Source organism: Aphis gossypii, chromosome 1 (genome assembly GCF_020184175.1).
Source record: "Aphis gossypii isolate Hap1 chromosome 1, ASM2018417v2, whole genome shotgun sequence".
NCBI lineage: Eukaryota > Metazoa > Arthropoda > Insecta > Hemiptera > Aphididae > Aphis > Aphis gossypii.
Window position 1 is genome coordinate 32169437 of NC_065530.1, and position 24767 is coordinate 32194203.

Genomic DNA, 24767 nt, shown 5'->3' on the forward strand with positions numbered 1-24767 from the left:
CTAAAAACACAATTATTTTTCGTAAATATAAAATAAAAAATTTTCTATTTTTTTTCTTTATATTGTATATAAATGATATATTTTAAAAAATAGTATTAAAACACGTCCCTCCTATTAATTTTGGTCGCTCCTGTATGGTTGCTATACTCCAAGCTGTTTATCGGCCGGCAGCCACAATCTGCTACATAACTATTTTTCGCCTCTTTAACAATAAATAGGCAATAAGAATAGGCCCTTAAGAATTCTGTATTCTCTTCGACTAAGGACGTGCTTCACGCATACTTAACTTCTATATTATCATCATTAGACATTAATCAGTCCAAATATTCAAACTAAATTCAATTTTTTTTTATTGATGTACTTTCGTTAAACTGCTGCAATATCTGTACCCTAACTTAAGCCGTCCTACATTTCATCATCCATCAAAAAGGTTTTAAAGTTATTTAAAAAATATATATTATACATGTAATTTCTTCTTTTTCTTTATCGCGATTAAAATGTATTAATTTATGTTATTTATATTTATTTATTTATACAAAAATAATAAATTGTAAATTTTATTATTTTTTACACTATAATTATTCTTAGTGTCTATCATACCTATGACTTACAATATTGTTTAATACGTAAAAAATATGGTAATAAACTAATAATAAGTATATCTACATTTTATATTTAAGATTATTTTTCCACTGTATACTAAGTGAAAAATCAAGCAATTTTGAATAAAAATATTTAAATAATTCCTACAATTTTTTTATTAGTTCTTATTTAAGACTTAAAAATATTATTTGATTTGAGGGAAAATTATTGGTTGGTACTTTATTCGTATACATACAAGTTATGCAATATAGTAAAAAATAAATGTACTATACTCTAAATCAAATGAAAACACTTCATATGAACTATATAATAATTAGTATGTATTAATTAACAAGTGAAAGTAAATTTATATTTACTTACTTGTGTAAAGTGTATGATGTTGATGCAAATGTTTTATTAAATTAATTAATGCTAGGTATAACTTATAAGTTATTTAATTCAAAGTAATTATTTTATAGATTAACTTGATATTTTCAGTACCTATATTATGAAATATTCACCATAAGTTGAAACATTTTTTAGCAATTCCAGCAGAACTGCATAAGTGATTTAACACTGCTTAAAATTTCGCTTTGATTGGAATATTTATCACTGCTTTCAAATTTAAAATAATAATACACCACTAATATTGAACTGAGTGAAAGCGAAACGTAATTGTGCCCAACGTACTTTCAAGAAAGAAAAACTTTCAATTTTTTTTAAGGACCTGCATGTAGTTCAAGGTTAATCGCTAAAATTAATAAATTGTCTTATTATTATATAGGTGCATAAAAATTCAACTTTAGCTAAGGCTTAGTTACTTTTTTCCTTTTAATACATTTTTGATTTTAAATGATATAGTGAAATCGTACAAATTATTCAATTTCTTTCCAACATAAATTAGGTATATTTATTTACAATTCAAACGAGTTTAGTAACATTTGTGTAAATATTATAAAAAAAGACGTTTTGTATCTAATTTTGTTTTTATACATTATATCCATGAAAGTAAATCGTTAGTAAATCTATACACCAAAAATTAAATACATTTTATAATTTAAAATAAAATAATTTTGATTTTATTATTAGTTTTCAAAACGCACTAAAAATAGATCAAATTTAAGTTAAACCATTAAAATGTGATGTTCAAAATTAAAGTTATAAATCTTTCAATGTTTCCAAATATATACAGACTATATACTGTATTATACAGTATATACATATCTTTTACTAACTTATTTTACATAAATCATAGCACTATTCGTAAAAACACATTTTACGTTTGAAATAAAATAGTACATAATTACTTACGGTACGAATAACATTTGAAAATATACAATAAGCTATAGTTGCTTGTGATAGTATGAATTTAATGATTTGGAATGGGAAGAATTAATTTGGAGATATAAATCAGTTAAGATAATAATTATAATAATATATTATTATTATTATTTTTTGTTTTTAGATTTATATAACATGTATGTGATTGGAAAATGATACATAAATTATTTAATTTATAATCATATATAATAGGTACTATAAAGTAAGGAATGTTCTTAGGTTTTAGAATATACGAATACCTCACAAATAACATAGATGTAATAAAATCGTCTTATTAAAAGATGATTGGCTACTATTTAAGTTTAGTATTGCTATTATGCATATTAAATAAAATTAATGAAATTGTTTTGAACACCTGGAAAATTTGCAAAGCTATAAATTATATTACAGTTTTATTGAAAGTAACAAAATTCAAATATTCTAAGTGTTTTTTATTAGAGTTAATAATTTATGCAATGAATTATTTGGTGATAAATCTTGAAGCCATCTGTCCAACAATGCAAAATCAGCGTTTTCCACTTCATTACAGGGATCTTGGGCTTTACTCAATGGCTGTGGAACAAAACGATGTCCTGTAAAATTATTTTTCGTAAGTAATTTTACCAGTCGATAGTGTTTTATGTCAATATAACGACATAAAAATAATTGAATTGCGATATAGACTATTCTAAATAAAAGATTTTTTTTATTATTTAACTTAAATTTTATTTTGAAAATAATAAATGTATAGTATATATACCACGACTTTATGTTTGTAAAACAAAAATAAATATCATTAAATGAATTAAAAACTTAAGTTATGTATAACATTTTCATAGAAAATAAAATGAAAAAAAATTTTACCTAGAAGACGTTCTGCTGCACCACATAAACCACACCATTCACGATATGTTAGGATTTGATCACTTGACCATCCAATCATCTGATGTAAATCTGTAGCTTCCTGGTTAGAAAATTGTCTACCCATCACCTCGCCCAATGCAGGTATGAGTTTCTATATAAGTTTAAAATAGATTAAAATAACATATAGGTATTTTAGGTATATATATATTATATATAATATTAAGTCTTCGCCCATAGTGAAATAATCATTTACATTTTCATGAATTGTTCTCGTCTTCGAGTTTGTGTTATATTTTTCGAAAACTCTTGAATAGATGACTAGGCAACTCCCAATGATACTTGTATTACTTTTCAAATAATCTAACGGTGTCATATCTGAAATATACGTGAGCGTGCATTACATATTTATTTTATCGTATAATTATAGTACCTATTATAATTTACTATGATATTTTCAGTATGGTTTTATGAAATAATCGTAATTAACTTTAAAAAAAAAATTGTAACCTTTTAAGCTTTTTCTGTCTAAAGGTAATTCGAATCTTATGTTTTTTCTAGAAAATGTTCTTGGTAAACCTGGTAGAATTACTTCTGTATTCATTCCTAGTTTACGCTTTAATGCATCTAGCTCATCATTTACTTCTTGATTGATTAATATTGGTTTCATTTTGAATGCTTCTTGTAATGCCATATGTTTCTAAAAAAAAATAATTTATAATACGATACTGTTTAAGTAATATTATTTGAATCATTTAAAAATTATTGATTAATTATTGATCTTATGTCATAACACGATAATTAATTGTGTAATTTATATTTTATTATTAAGATATATACAGCTATACAGGGTGATTATTTTATCGAATAACAGTCATTATTTTAAAATCTATTAAAATTTTTGAAATTTTTTTTACATGATTTCCAGTCGAAATAAATAACGTTAAAAAAAAATATTATATTTTTTATCGTTCTATATATTTTTTAAGTTTTTACTTTTTTAATGAAAATATACATTTTTAATTTAATATTCTGAAGCAAAATATTTTTTGCAATACATCAAAATGGAAATTCGGACGAGAAGTTTATGATTATTTAAAATTATAGCGAAGTAAGTGGATTGGTACAGGAAATTCTACGCAAAATGTATTATTAGTTTAATATTCCGCTCACTTAAACTATAAATATTTATAACTCATACACTATCCGTCCGAAATTTGATTTTTATGATCGAAGTTCTCTGAAAAATATTCTACTTCAGAATATAAAATTAAAAATGTATGTTGAAAAAAGGTAAAATCTTAAAGAATTGTAACGATAAAAATATTAAAATATATATATATTTTTTTAAAAAAAATATTGTTTTATTTTGACTAGAAATCATGTAAGGAAAATATTTTCAAAATCATTAGAAAATGTTTAAATTATGAGTGTTATTTGATAAAAAAAATTACTCAGTTTATAAAATATATTTAACTTAATTTGGAATAATTTTAACTAAAAAATATATTAAAACAAATATGTAAATAGATTAATGTAAAACTAATAGACATATGGTTATTAAAATTGTATTGTATGTATATACATTATATATATATGTGTGTATTTTCAATTCTAGATCATTAAAAAATGTAATGTTTTATAATTTTAACTAATAAAATGTAATTTTATTCATAGTAATTTAAAATAAATTTATTTTCGAGGTTTTAAAATTCATATTTAATATTACGTAATTATATCAGAATTCTATTTTAACCTTCACATCAAATTCATTTTCGACATCAAGTAAGTACAATTCTCTTTGAAGCTCTTTTAAAATATCTATGTCTATGAATGAACTTGTTTTTGGTTCTTCATTAATTTCTTCTTCATTTTTTATTGCGTCATTTTCTGCAATTATACTACCATTCAATGAATTTTGATTAATTGTTGATACCTATTAATAATTAAGACAAATATTAAAAATAAGTTTTATAAAATTCATTCTGTTAAAAATTATAATGACTTGAGTTTCTAATGAGTCTTGGACTTCTTTAAATTCTTTATTATGCTGTCCCGATTTCTTTTTCTCTGATTTTTTTTTGTTTTTTTTTCCTGGTTTAATAGGTTTTCCTCTTCTCCAAGTTACTTCTTTATTTTCTTCTGTATCTTTTTGTACATCATAAGCACCAGGTAAATCTAAATGCCGCTAAGAAGAAACTAAATTATGGAGAGTGGACTTTGCTTATTAACAATTAAGTACTTACCAAATTATCGGCGATGTTGTCTGCTTGTTTTTCTGTAATAGTGATTTTATGTCGAGGTCGTTTTTTTAATACTTCTTTTTTAACTTCTATTTTTCTTCCTAAAATACTAGTTGTATAATTTGGACGAAAATAATGTGCGATATGAAGTACAGAACCATGACATAAACTAAACGCTTCGCAAAAATCTTGACCCACAACGCCCTAAAATAAGTTTTAGCAATACATTCATAAGATTATAGTGATTTATTGAAAATATTTTGCATATTTTTTTACTAGACAGGTTTTTAGACATTTGAAATTATAGTTTTCTATCCATAATATTATGTTTGTTATAAATCAAAAAGTTAATTTTGATTTATTGTTCAAAAAATTATTTCTTAAAAAACTAATTCTTATATATAAAAAAAAAAATATATTCCCAAAAACTCCACTTCTATTACAATATAGTTCATACAATTCACTAAATTACTTAGAAAATAGCCAGTTCCTTAGAACAAAATAACACTGTTCAAGAGTCTTCTTCCATGGTTGTAAAGCTTTTGATTGAGTATGGCACAAAGGCTTATTATAAAAAATTTAAATTTAAATTTTTTATGTTCGTCATAAGTTTTTCTTATAGTTACTTATTTAAAAATATAAAAATTACAATTTTTGCTCTAATAATTTTGATTTAATATTTTAAAGTAAATCAAAAAATATTAACTATAGGAATTTGATACTTTTCTTCATTATATATATATTACTATACATATATATATAATGCATTTTTTAATGTAGATTAATTTAAAAAAATATTTATTACTACAGGCATTAACCTAAATAAATTATATAATTACATTCAATTGTAAATCTAACGTTTTGTGGTATATGTCGTTATTGAAGTAATACTTATTGTTAAAACATTAATATTTGGTATAATATTATAAAAATTATTACATAATATTTGTAATGTATAGTTAAAAATAAGGGTATTCTTGTTATTACTATTACATCGACCATTTTTATCTTTGTATGTGAAAAAAATGTTACCTTTACGGACGGATTGAGTTCTTTGGCAACCTTTCTTAGTGCATCGTATCACAATTCGTTCTTTTCCCCGTTCTTTGCGAGTATAATATTTGGTTAGCGAACCACAGTGTACACAAGGATGATTATCGGTTTCAAGAAGTTCTTTTTCCTTTAAAAAAGCTATGGTATTTTCCTCTGATTGGATAATTACATTGAAATGTTTGGCTAACATAATTTTAAAAAGTGCAGTAAATAAACTGAAGAAAAACTGATCACGTAGGTATTACAGCACAAACTGAAATGATTATCTTTTACGTTTACGACTACAGTCACGATTTTGGCAGGACCCAAGTTTTATTATAGCAGGTATTTTATTATTGATATAGAAATCACATCGTTAAGATAAAACTTAATCGTCATTGCCGTCGAATCATTGAAAATAATCATAAGTAGATAAAAAGTGTGTGGACGTGTGGTAGACCGCATGTGACTTATAGAAACATGAGTGGTAGATGACAAGTGTGCGGTAGACCGCATACGACAAGAATACCAAAATAAGTTCTACCTATTGCTTTACTAATCGTTGTATTAATGAATTATACAAAATAAGCAGCTTAAGTGTTGTTATATCGGGTATTCCCTCTGAACTGTATTTCGTATGCAATGAATTAACCCTTTCAACTCTATTCAACAATTTACCAACGTAATTGTCTACACTTTTGTGCATATTGACAAAGTACCAAGTTTGAGTTTTATTTTATTCCTTATTGTTTGCTATCCCACACAAATGTGTAGGTTAGATTTAAAATATTGTATTATTTTTATGAAATATAATATGAGTTTTGTTACTATATCACAAGGTTGTGTGTGTTACCTATAATCAAGCAGAGTATTCGATGAAAATTCTATTTATAATTTAGTACATATTTATTTTTATTTTATTTTTATTTTATATGAAGTCCTTAGGGCAATATTGATTTATCTGAATGTCTACATGAATGTGTAGGTTAGTACAAAAGTTATATTTTTATACAAATAATTTAAGACTATTAGGTGTATTGCATTATAATACATAAAAGTTAAAGTTAAATCTAAAAGGGTTAAATTTAAGTTTATCATCTCCGTTACAGTAACTTATTCAATGACGACATACACTTGAAAGCTACTATACAGGGTTCAGATTTATCAAATACACTAACTCTTATTATTTAATTTTATAATAAATTCATTGAAATAAATTAATTCTGATTTTTGGAATATTTAAATATACTTAAAAACTTGTTCCCTGAGATTTTTTTATTACTCAAGGAGTTTCCTATGATAATGTAAATTTTTGTTTTTCAAACTAGAACCTCTCTTCTGACTATAATCCTTCAAAATTATTACACATCATACATTTTGTAGATTAATATTAGTTACTTGAATGTTTCTTTCCATAGTTATCATATCTTTTAAATCCAAATTTTTAGACATATTACCCAAATATATATACAATTAAATAAGTCAAAAATTACTAGTTCGAAAAAGAATTTATTAGGTCAAAATTTTCTGAAAAATTATCCATTAAAAAATGCATGGTAGAAAAAGAGGTTTCATTAAAAAAAGGAGATTTGTATTTTCAAAGGACACTCTTTGAGAAATGAAAAACAATTCAATTTCAAGAATTTGAAAATATTGTCTTATATTTTTATTCTTGAAAAATCTAAAATACTAGATTTTGAATAGCTGTTTATTGAAGAAAGAAATAGGTTGAGCGTATTTGGTAAATCGTTCTGTATTATGTAATAGAACTACTTTTCAAGATTTATTTTAATAAGTCATAATGTATTAAAATGTATGGTTTATTTTCTTTTATTATTTACTTAATATTATTGTTTCACTCAGCTATGTCTAACCGAAAATTTTATCGATGATTGTTGACTTCTACTTCGATTTAAATCCAATACAAGTTTAGATTTGTCTATATCTAATTCAGCTGGGGTTTTTTTTTGTACGACTGTAGGCATTGGACTAGTTGCTCTAGAATCTGTTTCTGTATATTTCCTGAACAATTCTTCTGGTACGATAATATTAATTTCATCAACATCAGGATAGCGATGCGGTGACTTAGGGTCCAAAGCCTGAAAATTAAACAAAATATAAAGGCCATCTAAACTATTTCTATAACTTGTTAGAAATTACCAAAGCGTCCTTAGCTTTTTTAACTAGATCTTTAATTTCACTATCCAGCGGATGATTGCACAACACTGAACAACCATATGGATATGGATTGTACAATGAAGCCAATGGTTTCAATACAATTGGAGCTGGGTTGCATGATACTCCGGTGATATCAATTGTTTCATCTTTCTACATTTTAACAAATGAACAAAGCTTCAAATTATTCATAGATGATGAAATCATTAAATAAAATATTAAAATGTTGAGAAGTTATTTATTGAATGATTTAAATGTTTATTACACGTGATTTACGTCAATATAGTGGCTTATAAAAAATATTGCAATTCAATAATTATGTACAAGAATAAAATAAAAAAAAACGGCGATTTGTATAGGCAATTTAGTTACTTTTATGAATAACCAACTGTAAAATATATTATAATATATATTATATTATTACTTTATACGTTAATATATAGAAGGGATATGCACATCGCACATACATAATATAATCAAGAAAGAATAAACAACTAGTTACTATCAAAGATGAACTTAAATTGTTTTATATGATCATTTGTGTTAATTTTAAATACTTAAACTTATCATTATATAATATTATCCTAACAAAATGCAATACAATATGTAAATATGTTAATGGCTTAGTAAAAATTCGGACACAGTAACATTAATTAAAAATTATTTAAACATACGTTTTTAGTTGAAGACTTAAATGTTTCTAGTGGATTTAAAAAAATCTAAAATGATTTATATTTTAAAATAATTTACCGCAACTATGTTGAGTCGATAAGTGGAGCGCATTAATATCGAGTAATTTGTGTAAATAATTATTATAACTTTACCTGATTTATATCTTTGAAATCATCCTTCACCACGCTGGCATAAAGACCAGTCCTACTTACCATAGCTATTATCTACAATTTTGGTTTTTATAATAATTGCTATAATTGTTAGGAAATGGTAAAAAAATTTAAATTGATAAATAATAACTGTACAAGCGATAGTTTTTGCATTAGCCGATTGTTTTGTTTTTATTTACATAACCATTACGTTACGATTGCATAATGCGTAGGTATCACTATACCTAGTTATACACACGTTATAATATCTCTGATGGCGTGGTCGTTTATATGACACCATGTTTTGAACCAAAGCCGTAACCCCGGCAACTTGGTGGCTTTATCATTATGATAAGAATATTAGATTGTTAATCGTTTACGATTTGCTTGAAAAATGAACTGATGTAATAACAGTTCACTATCGTTAACGTATACATTTTTAATTAACATAAAAAACCAACGAATACATATGAGTAAAACATTATTATTTGTACAATTATGTATAGATAATCATAATCGATCCTACCGATTATATAACCGAATAAAAACAAAATAATCGATAACAATAACTTATAACACCATATATTTAGGTACTAGGAATATTATTAAAACAGCCCTGTACATTCTGATTATACTGTGCTTTTGTTGAGAAAATCTCTATATTATGTAGCAACATTTCTCTTCTCGACGAGTATTTTAGATTTAAATCCCTCTATTTTTAAATAATCTTCAAAATAATAGGAAAAAAAATAACAATCATATTATGATTCTATATATTATTATTAAATATTGGTATATATATATACCATAATACTACGATAATACTATGCATTTACAATTTGTTTAGAGTTTTATTTTTAGACTCTTAAAAAATGTTTGATGTTGCTTAAGTAATATTTTAATATAATCATTTATTAATTTTCAGTATGTATTTGCATTTTGTTCATAATATGTTTTGCTTAGTAAAATAACTATGAAACACACTTTACAATAACGAAAGCATTTATTTTGATATTATAAAACGTTAAAAGTATAGTATTATATAAATAATATATTTACGCAGTATATATGGTTATCAGTAAGCACCTACCCATAAATAATTATTAAGTCATATCTTAGGTTTAATTTTTTAATTTAAACATATAATTTTTACGAAAAATCTATGTATATATAGAACATAGGTACTCAATATTTATTTTGGTTTTAGTAAGCAAATTTAATATAACCATTGTTATTGATAATTTAAGTTATAAATTATTTAGCTGTGGAAATTTACACTGAAGTATATAAAATAATTTTAATTTTGTAACCCAAATTATAAAAGAATTAAAAGTTAAGAGCGTTATTATTCAGCAATCATTTTTGAGGAAGAAAGAAATAAGTAATTACTAATTTTATGTTCTCATTAATCAATTATGGCTGTCGGTTTTGCTCATTTTTATTTTTATTATTTAATATAATTTAGCTATAAATAATTTTTATATTTTAAAGTTGACTTAGTAAATATTATTTTGAAATTAGTTCAGAGTAATGTTGTCATCAGTAATCTACATGTATGCTAAATTTCAGAAAATACATGCATATGGTTGCAATTTCAAACAAAAATTTCACCGAAAAAAAATACTTTAAGTATACTCGTAATATAGAATACTTTCATTTTTCTTCCTACAAAAATCTCATTTCAACTATTAAGATTCAAATGAGCTCAATTGATCCATTCGCTTTAAATGTATGCGCTCTTCAACTATAACAGCATTTTATTTTTATAAATATATAGATACATTTTGAATAAACAATAATAATTATTGACTGCCAAAAATTATAATATATGGAATGTTTTTATTCTTTTCTGTGCTTACTTTTTTAGATAAAAAGGGTTCAGACATAAAATATTTCATTTTTTGATATTTTTTCTATAGTTTTTGTAAGATTAAAGAAAACCTATAAACTGCAATTATCGTACAACCTTGAAGACAATTTAAAGTTTATGTGTCACAAAAATAATTAGAGTTTGAGACTGTTTCATCCTTTGTTATAGGTACTTATTAAATAATGTTATATCGTATAAATTGTCACAGAACTGTACTAGTTAATTATATAATATTGTTTAGACAAAGTATTATTATTATCTCGAAATATATATATTTTTATATACATTTTCGATATTTTGTTCAGTTATACTAAATATTATAGTATTGAACCAAACTGGTATCGATGTTGTAGCGAATAATTACGCAATGATGCATTAACCTAAAAGTAATATAATAGGCTTATTGTTATATATATTTTGACCGAAGGGGTTCTGCTCTTGTTTTCCAAGTATTTAATTTATATGGAAGTACCTAGATAAATGTGTAGGTAAATGCAATATGCCTACTATATTATAAAAAAAATTCCATTTTTTAAATTTTGAAATAGTTTTATCTCTAATAGATAAATTCGATAACATTTAATTGAACGAAAAAAATAGCGTATTTAATTAGTTATGACGGTTATATCATGAACTGCATTATAATGTGTATAGTATAGTAAGTATTCAGTTTCTCATTTTTCAATAACCGTAAGTTATGTATTAAAATATATTTAATTAAAATAAAAAATAACTGACAACATGTAAACAAGGTACCTAAAAATATATAAATCATTGTTACCTTATTTGATAAATAAACCGGTTACCTAGATTTCTAACACACTTTAATGATATATTATGAAGAATACAATACGAAACTAGAGTTGTATTTTGTTGATGAATATATTATGGTTAAATGCGTTATGTATGCTAATATTGTTGGACACGTCATAATAACAGTTAAACAATAATAATATTATTATAAAAATAAGTGAAAAAATAACCAATTATTATATATGCGCACTAATCATATAAATATGACTTTTTGTTCTCACTTTTACAAGTTTTACATAATATTGGTATTCGCTGACTAAATAAATGTGATCGTATTTATGTTTTAATAAAATAATAATAATAAATTAATAACATGAAATAGTATTAACACTGCAGTGTGTGTGTGTGTGTGTGTGTGTGTGTGTGTGTGTGTGTGTGTGTGTGTAGAAACACTAGAAATCATATTATTGTTCTGAGTAGGTAAAATATTATTATGTACCTATAACAATAGTATTCTGTCGATTAATAATGATAATGAACGATTAAAAAAAAAAAAAAACTCTTAATATCATCGCTGTGTTCTTCATCGTTCAGATCGAGAGTGTTATAAAATAAAGCATTTTGTTCGAGTTGTACACTGATATATTATAGTAAGCCGGTGAAAACCGTGTAGTGCCGAGTGTGTCGGTTATAAGGGCGGTGGGAGATGGTGCGGGTCGGACGGTGTGCTCTGTACCATCGATATACATTTCATAACAATATAAGAACCGGTGTGTTGAGGTCGCCGCGTGTAGTTCGTAATTATCATTTGTCGAGCGCACATTCGGCCTAAGCCTAAGCGCGAATTTTTCAGTTTGATTTCACACACGTACAGTCTGAATAAATCTGCCGAGATGTTGGACGAGAAGAGTAGCTTGACAAAAGTGATCGGCAAGACCAAGGGGGTGTTCCGAAACACGTACGGGTCGACTAACGACCAGAAACAAGTCAACGTCATCGACACCAAACAAAAATACCGGAAATTAAAGTAAGTGTTGTGTGTGTTTTTTTTTTTGTGCGATATTGCTTGAGTTTCGTTTATGCAGTTTTCAACGCTTATTTTTACGCTACATCATATATACACACATGCGTTTGTTTTGTTTAATAATATATTAATACATAATAGTATTATGAAAGAATGGACTGCATTTCTTTTCAACGACTTCATCGTGCAGCGGGAAAAAAACAATCGCGTTAGAAAATAAACCTGAGTACTGTATAATATTATATAATTATAAAATAGTTCTAGATCCAATATTTCTTTTCAAAATTTAATTTAACACGTTTAATTATCACAATAAACAATAGTGGGTAGGATGATAAAATACATTATACGAACTACATTTTAAATATTAAGACATTAAAATAAGTTAGTTTAGTTTTTTTTAAGTATTTATTACTTTTATATTTTATTTTAAATTTTGTTTATGTATATTTTAGTATTTGAGCGGAATTGTTTTGTTTTCACATAATTACAATAACCTATGGGCGCTTTTTCAGTTAACTACTTTTTGGTTTAAAACTCTCAAAAGTTATATATATATATATATATATATATATATATATTATATATGTATATGCAGAACTTTAGGTATAAAGTTGAGAACGTCATGTAAAAGGTATACTATAAGTATATATTTTTAATTTCTCATTAGACATTAACAGTAGAGAAATCATGTAATAATTTTTAAACAAAAACTAGTTTTAACCAATATTAACAATAAATAGTATATTTTTTAGTACTAACTATTTTGATGAACACAAGTTTTGATTACGATTAGTTTACGAATTATACTGATAATTAAGTTTATTATTTAAATAAAAACCATTGCTAACAATGTGGAAGACATCCATTTTAAAGGTTCACTCAATTTATTTACTATATTTTATTATCATTAGGTTAATAATTATATTATATAGTTTTTATTTACTTTATTATATACATATTGAATATTTTTGATTGTTTTAACGAAACAATTTAAATGATTTTTTTTCATTTGTCTATGATTACAGTGATTTTCTAAATATTGAGGTAGTTTATTTTATAACTATGCCTTGATTTTAATATAGTATTATAATTTGAAATTTTAACTATTACACAATTCTATACTCGGATAATAAATTTAATATTTTATCACAATTAGCAGTTAACTGATTGATTTTTAAATTAGTTTTTATCGTTTAATGTACTTTTGTTTTATAATATATACCTATTTATTATATTGTAAATTTGTATAAATATTTATAATAAATATGCTTAATTTAATCGTAAGTAAAAATAATATAAAATTGTATAAAAACAAAATCTTGAATATAGACATTAATTTAGATATTACTTGTTATAGGTACATAATATGGATATTGATATAAAGATTTTAATTTTTGTTTTGCACCTTAATAATATTTGGATTATAATATATACTACTATAACAGTACTATGTACAATGTACATCATGATATATTCTGATGTTGCATCATAACAACTTAAATTGTTAATTCTTATCTAATTTGAAAACATTATTCGCTCCCTTACTTGACCTTAAATGGCTTAAGCATAGATCGTGAGCAGACTTATGAAGAACGTTAAAAAAATATGTCGTTACGTAAAATTTCTAATAAATACTGCATAACGTTACAAATTGTTTTGATCCAATTTTTTTCTTAAGATTCGTTGTTTTATCTATGTGATGTATAAAAAAAGACAGATACGAAGTTCACATTGGTGTATTATGTATACCTATACAATTTAAATCAATTATACAACATAACATTATAATGCATGATGTATTATAATAGAACTAAATTATATATTTTTATCATGTTAAATATAAATATTTATGTACACATATAAATAAAATCGATTTTATGCAATTATGTACTTTAAATTATTCTGAGGTTATGTTGCTAAATTATTTCTTTTCATGTGTTTTATGTCGTTGATCTTCATGTTCTGTGATCTACGTTATTAATTATTTATTTATAAATAATGGATTGTAATATATTGTCTAATAAAAGATCATATAAAAGTATATATCTAGCGTCAAAAAGGTAAATAATAGTTAGGTCTTAAAGTTAAAAAAGTTTTAAATAGCTTTATTTTGGTAAAGATTATATATATATATATACTATATAGCTATACTGTTTTTAGTATAATTTATTACTATGATACACGTATGCTGTCTACAATACTTTTCTGTTTAAAGTATTTATTTATAAATGTCTTAATATGTACTTTTATTTAAAGTATATATTTTTTTGATTAGGTATTTATCTTTTCATAGGTTTTAATTTATGAGTTGTAACCTAACTAAATAACTATAGTATTTCATAGATATAAAATCTAATATTTCTAATATTATTATATGATATATTATGGGTATTTATGAAATTACAATTTTACAAAATAATTATTTTTAATTTACAATTATTACAATGTATAATGTAGTCATAAGTGTACTTGGAAAAATGATGAAGGCATATATTATATGTATGTCTAATGTATTTACTGTGTTTAAACCGGATGCTAAACGATTGTTAGTTAAATTGTCAACGGACGTAAAATTAGGTTCAATGAACATAGTTATATTGGTAAAATAATTTATTATTCTATCTATTAAAAATCGCATCCTCTGGGCTCTGACCCACTTTCTGTTAAGATATTTTTAATATTTTTCTATTCTTTAAGTGAACCTCTATAAGTATTGTAAGTCGTGACCTGCAAAATATATAAAGTTTAACTTATTGCAGTAAAATTTATCGAAAGAACTTTGGAAAACTTTTCAGTTTTTATTCAATTACTTAAAATATTTATTCATTTTATATAAACCGTATTACACAAACCGTAAGAAATAGTAATTTGAATAGGTATTATTTTATAGTACTAACAAATATTGGAATTTTGGAATTTGATAAATGTACTATTTATTATCTATGCAGGTAGGTAATAGGTATAATATTATAATGATAAATATATTTCAATTGTAATAGTTTTAAATAATAATAATAATAATATGGTATTTTATTTATAACATAATATAATTAATATATGTTATATAGGTACTTGATATATAACAATAATATGGTATACAGATTTATTTGGATATCTTATGCTATAAAATAGAATTTTCAAAATAAGTTTTCATTTCGTTTAATAAAAATAATTATTTAAATTATATTAGAGTTTATTGTATGTAATTTGATACGAGTGTAAATAATTAGAAAAGTATAAATTTGTTGTGAATGTTTATGTTTTTGTTCTTTAATATTATGCTTTGTTTAAAAATAAATTACATTCGAGAAAAAAAATTTAAAGAACAATTCATAGAAAATATTGTACTTTTATTGTTTTATTTATCTGTACTACCGTGGGATGTAACTATAGTCGTTCATTATTAATCCTATTGTTTTATTTTGTATTAAAAAAGAAACATATACCTACAGATGGATTGAAAATGACCTTGAATACTGTTTTTCTCGTTTTCATTCAAACAAACGTATCGAATTTTATGTTGATTGCAATTAATATATATATATAACATAATAATGATAATATTACGTCATATACGTCATAATATTAAAATATTATGTATTAATTAATTTTATACAAAAATTAAAAATCAAAAAAAATATAAATAGTCATTTAAATCACAGTATTTTCGTATTTATAAGTTTTACATGCAATTACTCCAATATATTTATTTTTTTCATTGTATAGATTTTGCTGAGTGAAAAATAATATTTAAAATTTTATAAGTAGATACTTTAATTATAATGGAGTTTTATGTTTTTATAATATTTTATTTAAGTTGTTCGAGTATTTTGAATATATCTTGGAAAACCTACTGCATAATATAAATATAATATTTTCGCAACAATTATTCTGTAGTTATAATAGTATTATATTGAATAATTTATAAGATTAATTAAATTTGTGTTAAACATATAAAAATATTATGAAATAAATTATTTCAATGTTGTAAAAATAAAAAAACGATTTAAAGTATTATAGTTTTAGTAAAAAAGATCATAAAAAAAATTGAAACGAAAAATATATACATTTTATTTAGGTACTGACAATTTTAAAGTATCATATGCTAATTCTGTTTACTAAAGTAAATTATTATCTATAATTATTATTAATAAACACATAAGATACATGCTTTCAAAGTTTTATTAAAACGACATATTGGTGAACAGTAGTTGCGTAATAATTTTAGGTATCTACACGTCATGTGGGCTATGATACAATAATAGATAGGTAATTGATGAGTTTCATTTATTATATCATAATATGTACTAATTATAATTTTCTATGAATTGTAATGAGATCAATGTTCAAAAAGGTTTAATCTTGTATTCTTGTTAATACGTTGTACCTACCTATTTTATAACATGGTCTTACTATCAAGTCCTATTAGGTGTTTAGCTTTGAATATTTTGCTCCCATTAATCATCAAAACATGTCCAAATTAATATATATGTTGTATTATTTTTCTTAATATTTGTATAAGAAATTATAATTATATGTGTTATCTTCTATATGCTTTTTTTTTTGTATTAATTAGGTATTAGTCCGTATTATTATAGAATTTTAGGAAAGTGGCTGATATTTCTTTGATATTTATATCTTGTGCATTATTAAGTAAATGTATTCAATACAATATATATTATTCAATAAAAAGTTGAATGTGATGATGATTACAAGGGCTTTGAAAATGAACAAGCTTTATGATTATACCACTAAAGTATTAGAAATAATGTTAATACCCACTAAATCTGAAATTAAAAAATCAATACCAAAAATATGAATTATTATTAATATGAATTAACAACTTAAATGTTAACTTTCCTGTGTGGATCACTAAATATGTTCACCCTAAAATTATTTCTTTAATTTTTCAAATTTCAATGTTTGTAATTTTTATGTAGTTCAAACGATTATAATATCAATGATTTTATATATTTTACGAGTATTGTACTTTTGTGAATAAAATTTTTTTTTCAAACGATAATAAATTGTCTTTTTTTCTATAAATTGTTAATGAAATTAAATCTTTATGTACTTGTGCTAATAGTTTTTTATGATTAAAAACTTTATTATGAACTCTATGTAGGTACTAAGTAAAATAATTCATGTGATAATTTACTTTAATGAAATGTGGGCCATAATGATTTTAAAATTATAATTATTAATAGTTAATACTAATCTACTAATATTTTATAAATTGAAAATAGTTTTATTTAAGATTATATTATCCTTAGTAGGTGCATAAAGTCTATAACTATTCAATTAACATGTAATAATAAGTGTAATAATATTTTAAAACAAATATATCTAGAGTAGATTTTATCACCACATAACAATCCAAAACATCAGAATTTGAATAAATGTTTTGTTAAAATATAAAAGGGGTAGGGGTTTAATATACTTGGTAAATTACAATTTATAATAAGTAGATTGGTAATATAAGTATAAAATTAGTTGTTATATTTACATAATATGAAGATATAAAGCATGCATTTGGAAATTCTGGCTTTTTAGTAATTTTTATGTCATTTTCGATTAACACTGAAGAATATCCAGCTTGATTATAAATACATCAGTTGAGATCATTATTTATTTTTTACACCAATATAATTAAATATTACTAACTAATTGAATAAACTTAAATTAATTTCTTATTACTTATTAAATTACAGTTATATTTATTTTATATTATAATTGTTAAAATGTTGTTACAGTGTAATAACAATTTTAGTTAAATATATATTAATTAATAATTATCGTCATTAGGATTCAATAGGATTGTATTAACTTAAATATATACATATTTACATAGGTATTAAATTATTTAAAGTTAAAACTTTTAAGTATTGAGATTTGCACGTGAGTATAGGTAATCATTATATAATTATAATTTAACTATAAATCCATTTATTAAATTAAAGCTTCTGACTTCTGAGTATATATGTGAATAATTAACTGTACTGGTTCTCCATTGATATTTAAACTGACAGATTAATTAAAACAACCATTGTCTACCATTTAACCACAATCGGTAGTTAAATTAGTAATAAATTAACAATAGGTATCAGAGTTCAACACTAACTTTATTTAGTTAAAAGTTGTTAGTTAAAATATTACGAAAACGTCAATTCCTTGTATTGAAGATCATAATCAAATGCATTTTTCAACAGTAATTGTTATGATTCGAAATATATTTAATATTATTAAGTAGAAATTCAGTACAATTTAACTTTGAGATCATTTATACCACTATAATGGTATTAGTATTACAATTTGTATAGGTACCGCATCTTACTTTTAGAAAATAGAGAAAGGCGCTTAAGCCTTTGCTATCAATAATCGTTTTATTGGATGCAAAATTAAACTAACATATTAGTATATAGCTTTTGGCTTATCAATGAAAGTTAAAAATATAAAATACATCAAAATGCACTATCGCACTGGGAAATCATTATTATTATTGATATTGCAACAAATAATGCATGATATATAGGCTAAAATAAAATAAATATTTGGGATCTTTAGATTTTCATGGTTAGGCGATCGTGTGATTTTTATGTTTCAGTGAAGATGATATGTATTATAATTATGAGGCGGATTTGATGTTAGACTCAGTAAACCGTAGGTACAAGAAAATCGTGTTCACAACATATTCCTTGGGCATGGCTATGACCATTATTGGATGTTTATTGGTGCTTTGAGTATGATCTAAAATTCAAATAGAACTGTATACGAACGATCAAAGACTATAGTTTTAGAAAATTATGGACATTTTAAAATTATTATCATTATTTAGCAATGTAGCATACCTATTATAATATTTAATGTGATAATGTGTTAATGTATAGGATAAAGCGAACCAAGCAAGGTATGTTCGTGATACATTTACAAAATATCTCATTACGTTTTCAATTTTGGTAATTTTATTAAGCTTACTTATCTATGCAACTTAACAAATATACGTCAATCGATAGTAATACCACAGTTAACATCAAACAGATTAATTATTTTGAGGTTCACTGACAAATATCTATCTATACAGATAGGTTCGCTATTAAAGTATAACGAATTCTATTTAATTAAATCTATATAACATATGATATATCACGAATATACCTCACTTTAACTAACCATCATGTTTAAATATTTTAAATTATTTAATACGTACATAATTTTACCTATTTAAGATTGACAAAAACAATAAATTATGATTAAAATATTTTTTTATGTGTTTCCTAATATTTTGTACCATGTGCCATTTTGTTTTTAAGGTATAAACTTAAGTTTAGTTTATTAAATTAAAATTTATAATCTATTATACGTTTTATAATAAATTGTGTTTATTTTATTCATAACATTTAATAATTTGTTTTTTTTCTACTAATTGCACTAAGTTTATCATAGTATATTTATATACAGTGCCTTGTTACGCCGTTTAATGCGGCACAGAAACAAAAAAAAATAACACTTTCTTTATTTATGTTAATATGATAATAGTAGAAAAATGTGCGCAATTGGAACTAGTGGAAGTATTCTATTAACGTTTAATCAAATTGAATTAAAAAAAAAAAAAAAATGTTTATTCACAGTTCAATTCAAAATAATGTTTGCACAACGCAATACTCCGTACACGGCACTGATTATATTTAACAATACGATGTAGTTCTATAATATAATATAAAACATAATAATAATACAGATATCATTATTAATTAGAAATATTGTGAACCTTTTTTTGGTACACACAATCTAGAACCAAAGACAATATTTTAATGTATACATTATAATAGTAATAATATGCTGTAATCATTTATTATTAATAATTATTACAGATGTAAGTAGGTGTTATGGTTTTTTTTTCAATTTTTTTTTTCATGATACGTTATGAAATAGAAAATAATAGTGCATTATTATGTAACAGTATAATAGGTATGATTTTACTGATGTAGAAGTTCAAGCTCTTGAAATACAAATTTATAACCATTACAAAAATCGTGTTTTATTTTATTTGTTTCGTAGAACGAAATCAAAACTGTTTAAAGCTTTTCTTTAAAAATTAACACGAATAAACTATTATAATAATGCCAATTCAGATAGCTAACTTATAGCTTTATTTGTCATGATAATAAATATGTGCCTATAAATAAAATATTTACTTCGGATATTGCTATTTTTTGTCTTGTAAAACATAATTGCTTATGGCCAGAATATTGTACAAAAAGAATAAATTATCAACACAAGACAAATTGATTTGTAGTTAAATGCGTTTTATAAATAATTTAATGCTGTAAAATTTACATGAAACGTAAGCAGTTTGAGGTTCTCGATACAATATAATATTATGTTATTTATGTACACGAATCCAGTCAATTGTCCCATCAACCATCAATGTCATAATATCAAATGATTATACTATGTTATCCTTGAACATGAAAAATCGACGTATGAACATTTATTAGCCTTGAATTGGTCATAGTTACAATGCACCGTAGAAATATTGTGTATTGGGTCTATAGGATATTGACAATTATTAGTGGTGCAGTATATTGTGCGGTTGACCACATTTTTCTCACTCGTAATATTATATTACCTATTATATACATACATGTTCAATATAGGGGTTATCTTAAGTTCAAAAGATCATTTTTGTCATATTATTATGTATTAAAATCTATAATATGTATAATATATATGTATATTTTTAAGTTTATACTTTAAAACATAGTAAATAATTATTATTTTTTGCAAAAATTAAAAAAAAAAAACTATTGGAGTAGATCAAATTATAAGATTTCATGCATCGATACGTTGAAGGCTATATGATATATGTATATTACTATTAACTTGTAGCTGTATATATCATATTGTCATTTGATAGCACTGGTTGTAATTAAAGATTAAAAATAAAATTAACATCAATCTAACTTTAATATTGTGACTCGGATATCTTATATTGCTTAAGATTTTATTACTTCTATAGAACAATGTGATCTGATAGGATAAAAAAAATGATTTGAGTTTCCTCGTGTAGATATTTTATATTAATAGAATAATAACGTTGCGTCTGACATGTATATATACATATATATATATATATATATAATAATATATTATTATACATGTTTAAAAATTTAAATCAGTACCTATGTTTTTACGTAGTTTATTTAGGCACGCTTATTTTAATCCTTGTGTATATTTATTTGTATATAATTAATATGTATAAACGTATAAGCAAGCAATATTAGTTTTTAGAGTTAATTTTTTTAATATTTTATTGACTGAAAGTGTATAATGTATACGACGTGAATTCAATGTATAGATATGCATGATGTTTTATTTGATTTTAGATTCTTAAAGAAACTGTGGAGGTGGAGGTCGAGTTCGGTAAAGGAAGCCAATGAAGAATTGTTAGAAGAAGGTCCAAACATAGAACAGAACAAAGTGACGGTAGTCACATACGCACTTTGTTTTATTATGATGCTGGCCGGTCTGTCAGTAAAAATGGATTGATCTCCTATCATCTATTATAAACATTTTTTATTATTTTTTTATATGCTTATATGCATATGTGAGCAAACACCAAGGCTGATTTTAGCCGATGGTGCATTTTAGTTATGATATTATTTTGACGCCTTTTAATTGGTTGAATGGCTCGATAAAATGGTTGTGTTGTGTTACCTACGCAATGAATTGTGAGCCTTGATAATAATTTAATATTATATTATGATGTTATTATTATTGTTATTTTTTAAATGTACTGAATTTGTTATATTTATTAATGTAGAGTTATTAAGATTACTTGTTTATTAGAAAAAAAAAATATTATCAATAATCTTAATTATTAGTAAAACAGATGTAGTATTCATGTTTTAATATTTTTACCTAGTTTTTTTTTTTTAATTCTTGTATATGAAGTATTATTTGGTGTGCATTTGTTTAACCTTATCATCTCCAAAAACATTTTATTTTTTCTTATACTAAATACTGGAAGTAATTATCTAAAATGTTATAGATTTTTGATACAGTGAATATAAAAGAAAATTATGTCTTCTTTATTATAACATTTTATAATTTTATTGTCTTATTAGAGTAAAATTAAAGTTGATTTTTAATTAGGTACATTGCATACGAAAATAGCATTTGATGTCGCTTGAATTAATATTAATTTAAATTTAAAAATTATTTTTCATTTCTTAGATTATACATTTTACAAAATTTGCGTGAGACATAATAACATATTATCATTAGTTTTTTTTAATCTAAACTCAAAGTTAAATTTATTGAATTGAATTACTAGTGAAATCATTTTTCAAAACGCAATAACATAGGAAATTATGTATCCTAATTCCAAAATTGTTTTATTTTGATCAACATTACTAATTTAAACAAATAGTTTTAAACAAATTATAACCCATATTCCCATCTCAGTTTAGATAGGTTTTATGTTATCTGTTATCCACAACATAACATTACTAGATATAATAAATTATTGTATACATTTGTTAAGACTAAAAACATGATTCCTGTTTTTAAGAGTCATGTTTAAATATTAACTATTATTATTTAATAGGTACTTGAATAGTATAATGGAGTAATAAATAATAGTGACCTATAATATTATTGATCATAATAATATACCATAATTATTGTTATTATTGTAAATATGTACTTCTTAATTAATGCTATTACGGAAACTTGTTTAAGAACACTTATGATGATAAATATATAAATTAAAAGTATATGTATTTATAACTATTATAATTAGAACACAGATTTACATAACATTACTATAGTAATGAGAAAAGAGATACACAAGTATACGACTATAATAACTAGCAGCAGGTAATAAGAAATTTATTATATTATTACTTGTAATATTAACTAAAAATTAGATAGTCACAAATATTAATTTTCAAAACAGTAATTTATACTTCAATATTTTTATATTATATTTATTGTTGGGTGTTTAATGAATTAAAAAAAAAATAGTAATAATAAATTTTTATTTTTTATAATAAATTGTTTCGTGGAAAATGTATATTTGCAGGTGTTTATAAGAATAAAACTATGTTTACTTAAAAAAATTGTTCAATAAGATAGTTTAAAAATTTAAACTATAACTATAACGACTATAGTTTTAATTATATGATATTGTGAATATAATTGTAACATTGTTCAATCAAATCAGCTAATTAATGAAATAAATAAAATTAAAAGAAATTATTTATTTAGGTAGAATTGTTTTAAGGATTTCATACAGTACGAATATATTGTATTAGGTATATTATGTTCATTTTTCTTGCTGATGAATTAAATTATGTTAATTTTGTATTTTATTTTAATTATTTAATTGTATATTATAATATTATATTTTTAGTAGCGCATCTAATATTTTCATTTCTTCAAATATTTTTAAATATAATAGTAAGTCTATAATTATTTCGGTATTATTACTTAGTCCGTATTGTTGTTTTAAGTTAATTTCGTATACATTTTAAAACTAATACTCAGTAGGTATCTAAAAGTACCTTTGAAGTATTGTTGCTGTGGATGCATTAATCGTATTCAAATTAATAAATTAACGAAGAACCATATTATTTTTGCACATAAATAAACAAATAAAGAATTGAGTACTGCAATGATGTATTTTGTATTTTAGCATTATGTAATCATCACACACATTGACCTATCGTAAACATTTTAATGTAATAACTAATTGAGAGTCAATGCGTTTAACTGTTAATATAATATCGTCTATAGAATATCAACGACTATTTTAATTTGTAGAATACAATATAAATTTCAGTTTCACTAAAATACTTTCACCAGCGTGTTTCAAACACAGAACGTGCCGAAAAAGACGTCATCGAATAGATAAAGATTTCTCGAAAACAATAAGCACCAAAGCACCTGTATAGGTGAATCGTCGACTAAGATCTCCGGGACATATTATAAATACAATATTATTATATTGGATTTGAATAAAAGACCTGTTGGTAACGTGGTACAATAGCGTTGATGAAAATACGAAGGAACTTCTGACA

General features: G+C 23.5%; 2 protein-coding genes across 2 annotated transcripts in view; one reads left to right on the forward strand and one right to left on the reverse strand.

Annotated features, from left to right (window-relative positions):
* LOC126549438 (protein cappuccino-like) overlaps positions 1–1399 on the forward strand; it is a 5629-nt gene extending 4230 nt beyond the window's left edge. The window contains exon 4 of the mRNA XM_050198577.1: positions 1367–1399. Within this exon, the coding sequence (XP_050054534.1) occupies positions 1367–1399 (33 nt within the window). The remainder of the gene's footprint in view (positions 1–1366) is intronic.
* Positions 1400–2069: 670 nt separating this feature from the next.
* Positions 2070–9244, reverse strand: LOC126549157 (uncharacterized). The gene is made up of 10 exons (XM_050197715.1): positions 9038–9244; positions 8199–8366; positions 7913–8137; positions 5010–5210; positions 4769–4951; positions 4520–4699; positions 3274–3463; positions 3020–3141; positions 2767–2917; positions 2070–2495 (listed from the first exon to the last, which is right to left on the reverse strand). The coding sequence occupies exons 1-10, from the start codon at positions 9098–9100 to the stop codon at positions 2344–2346; spliced, it is 1635 nt and encodes a 544-aa protein (XP_050053672.1). The 5' UTR covers positions 9101–9244; the 3' UTR covers positions 2070–2343.
* Positions 9245–24767: the final 15523 nt, after the last annotated feature.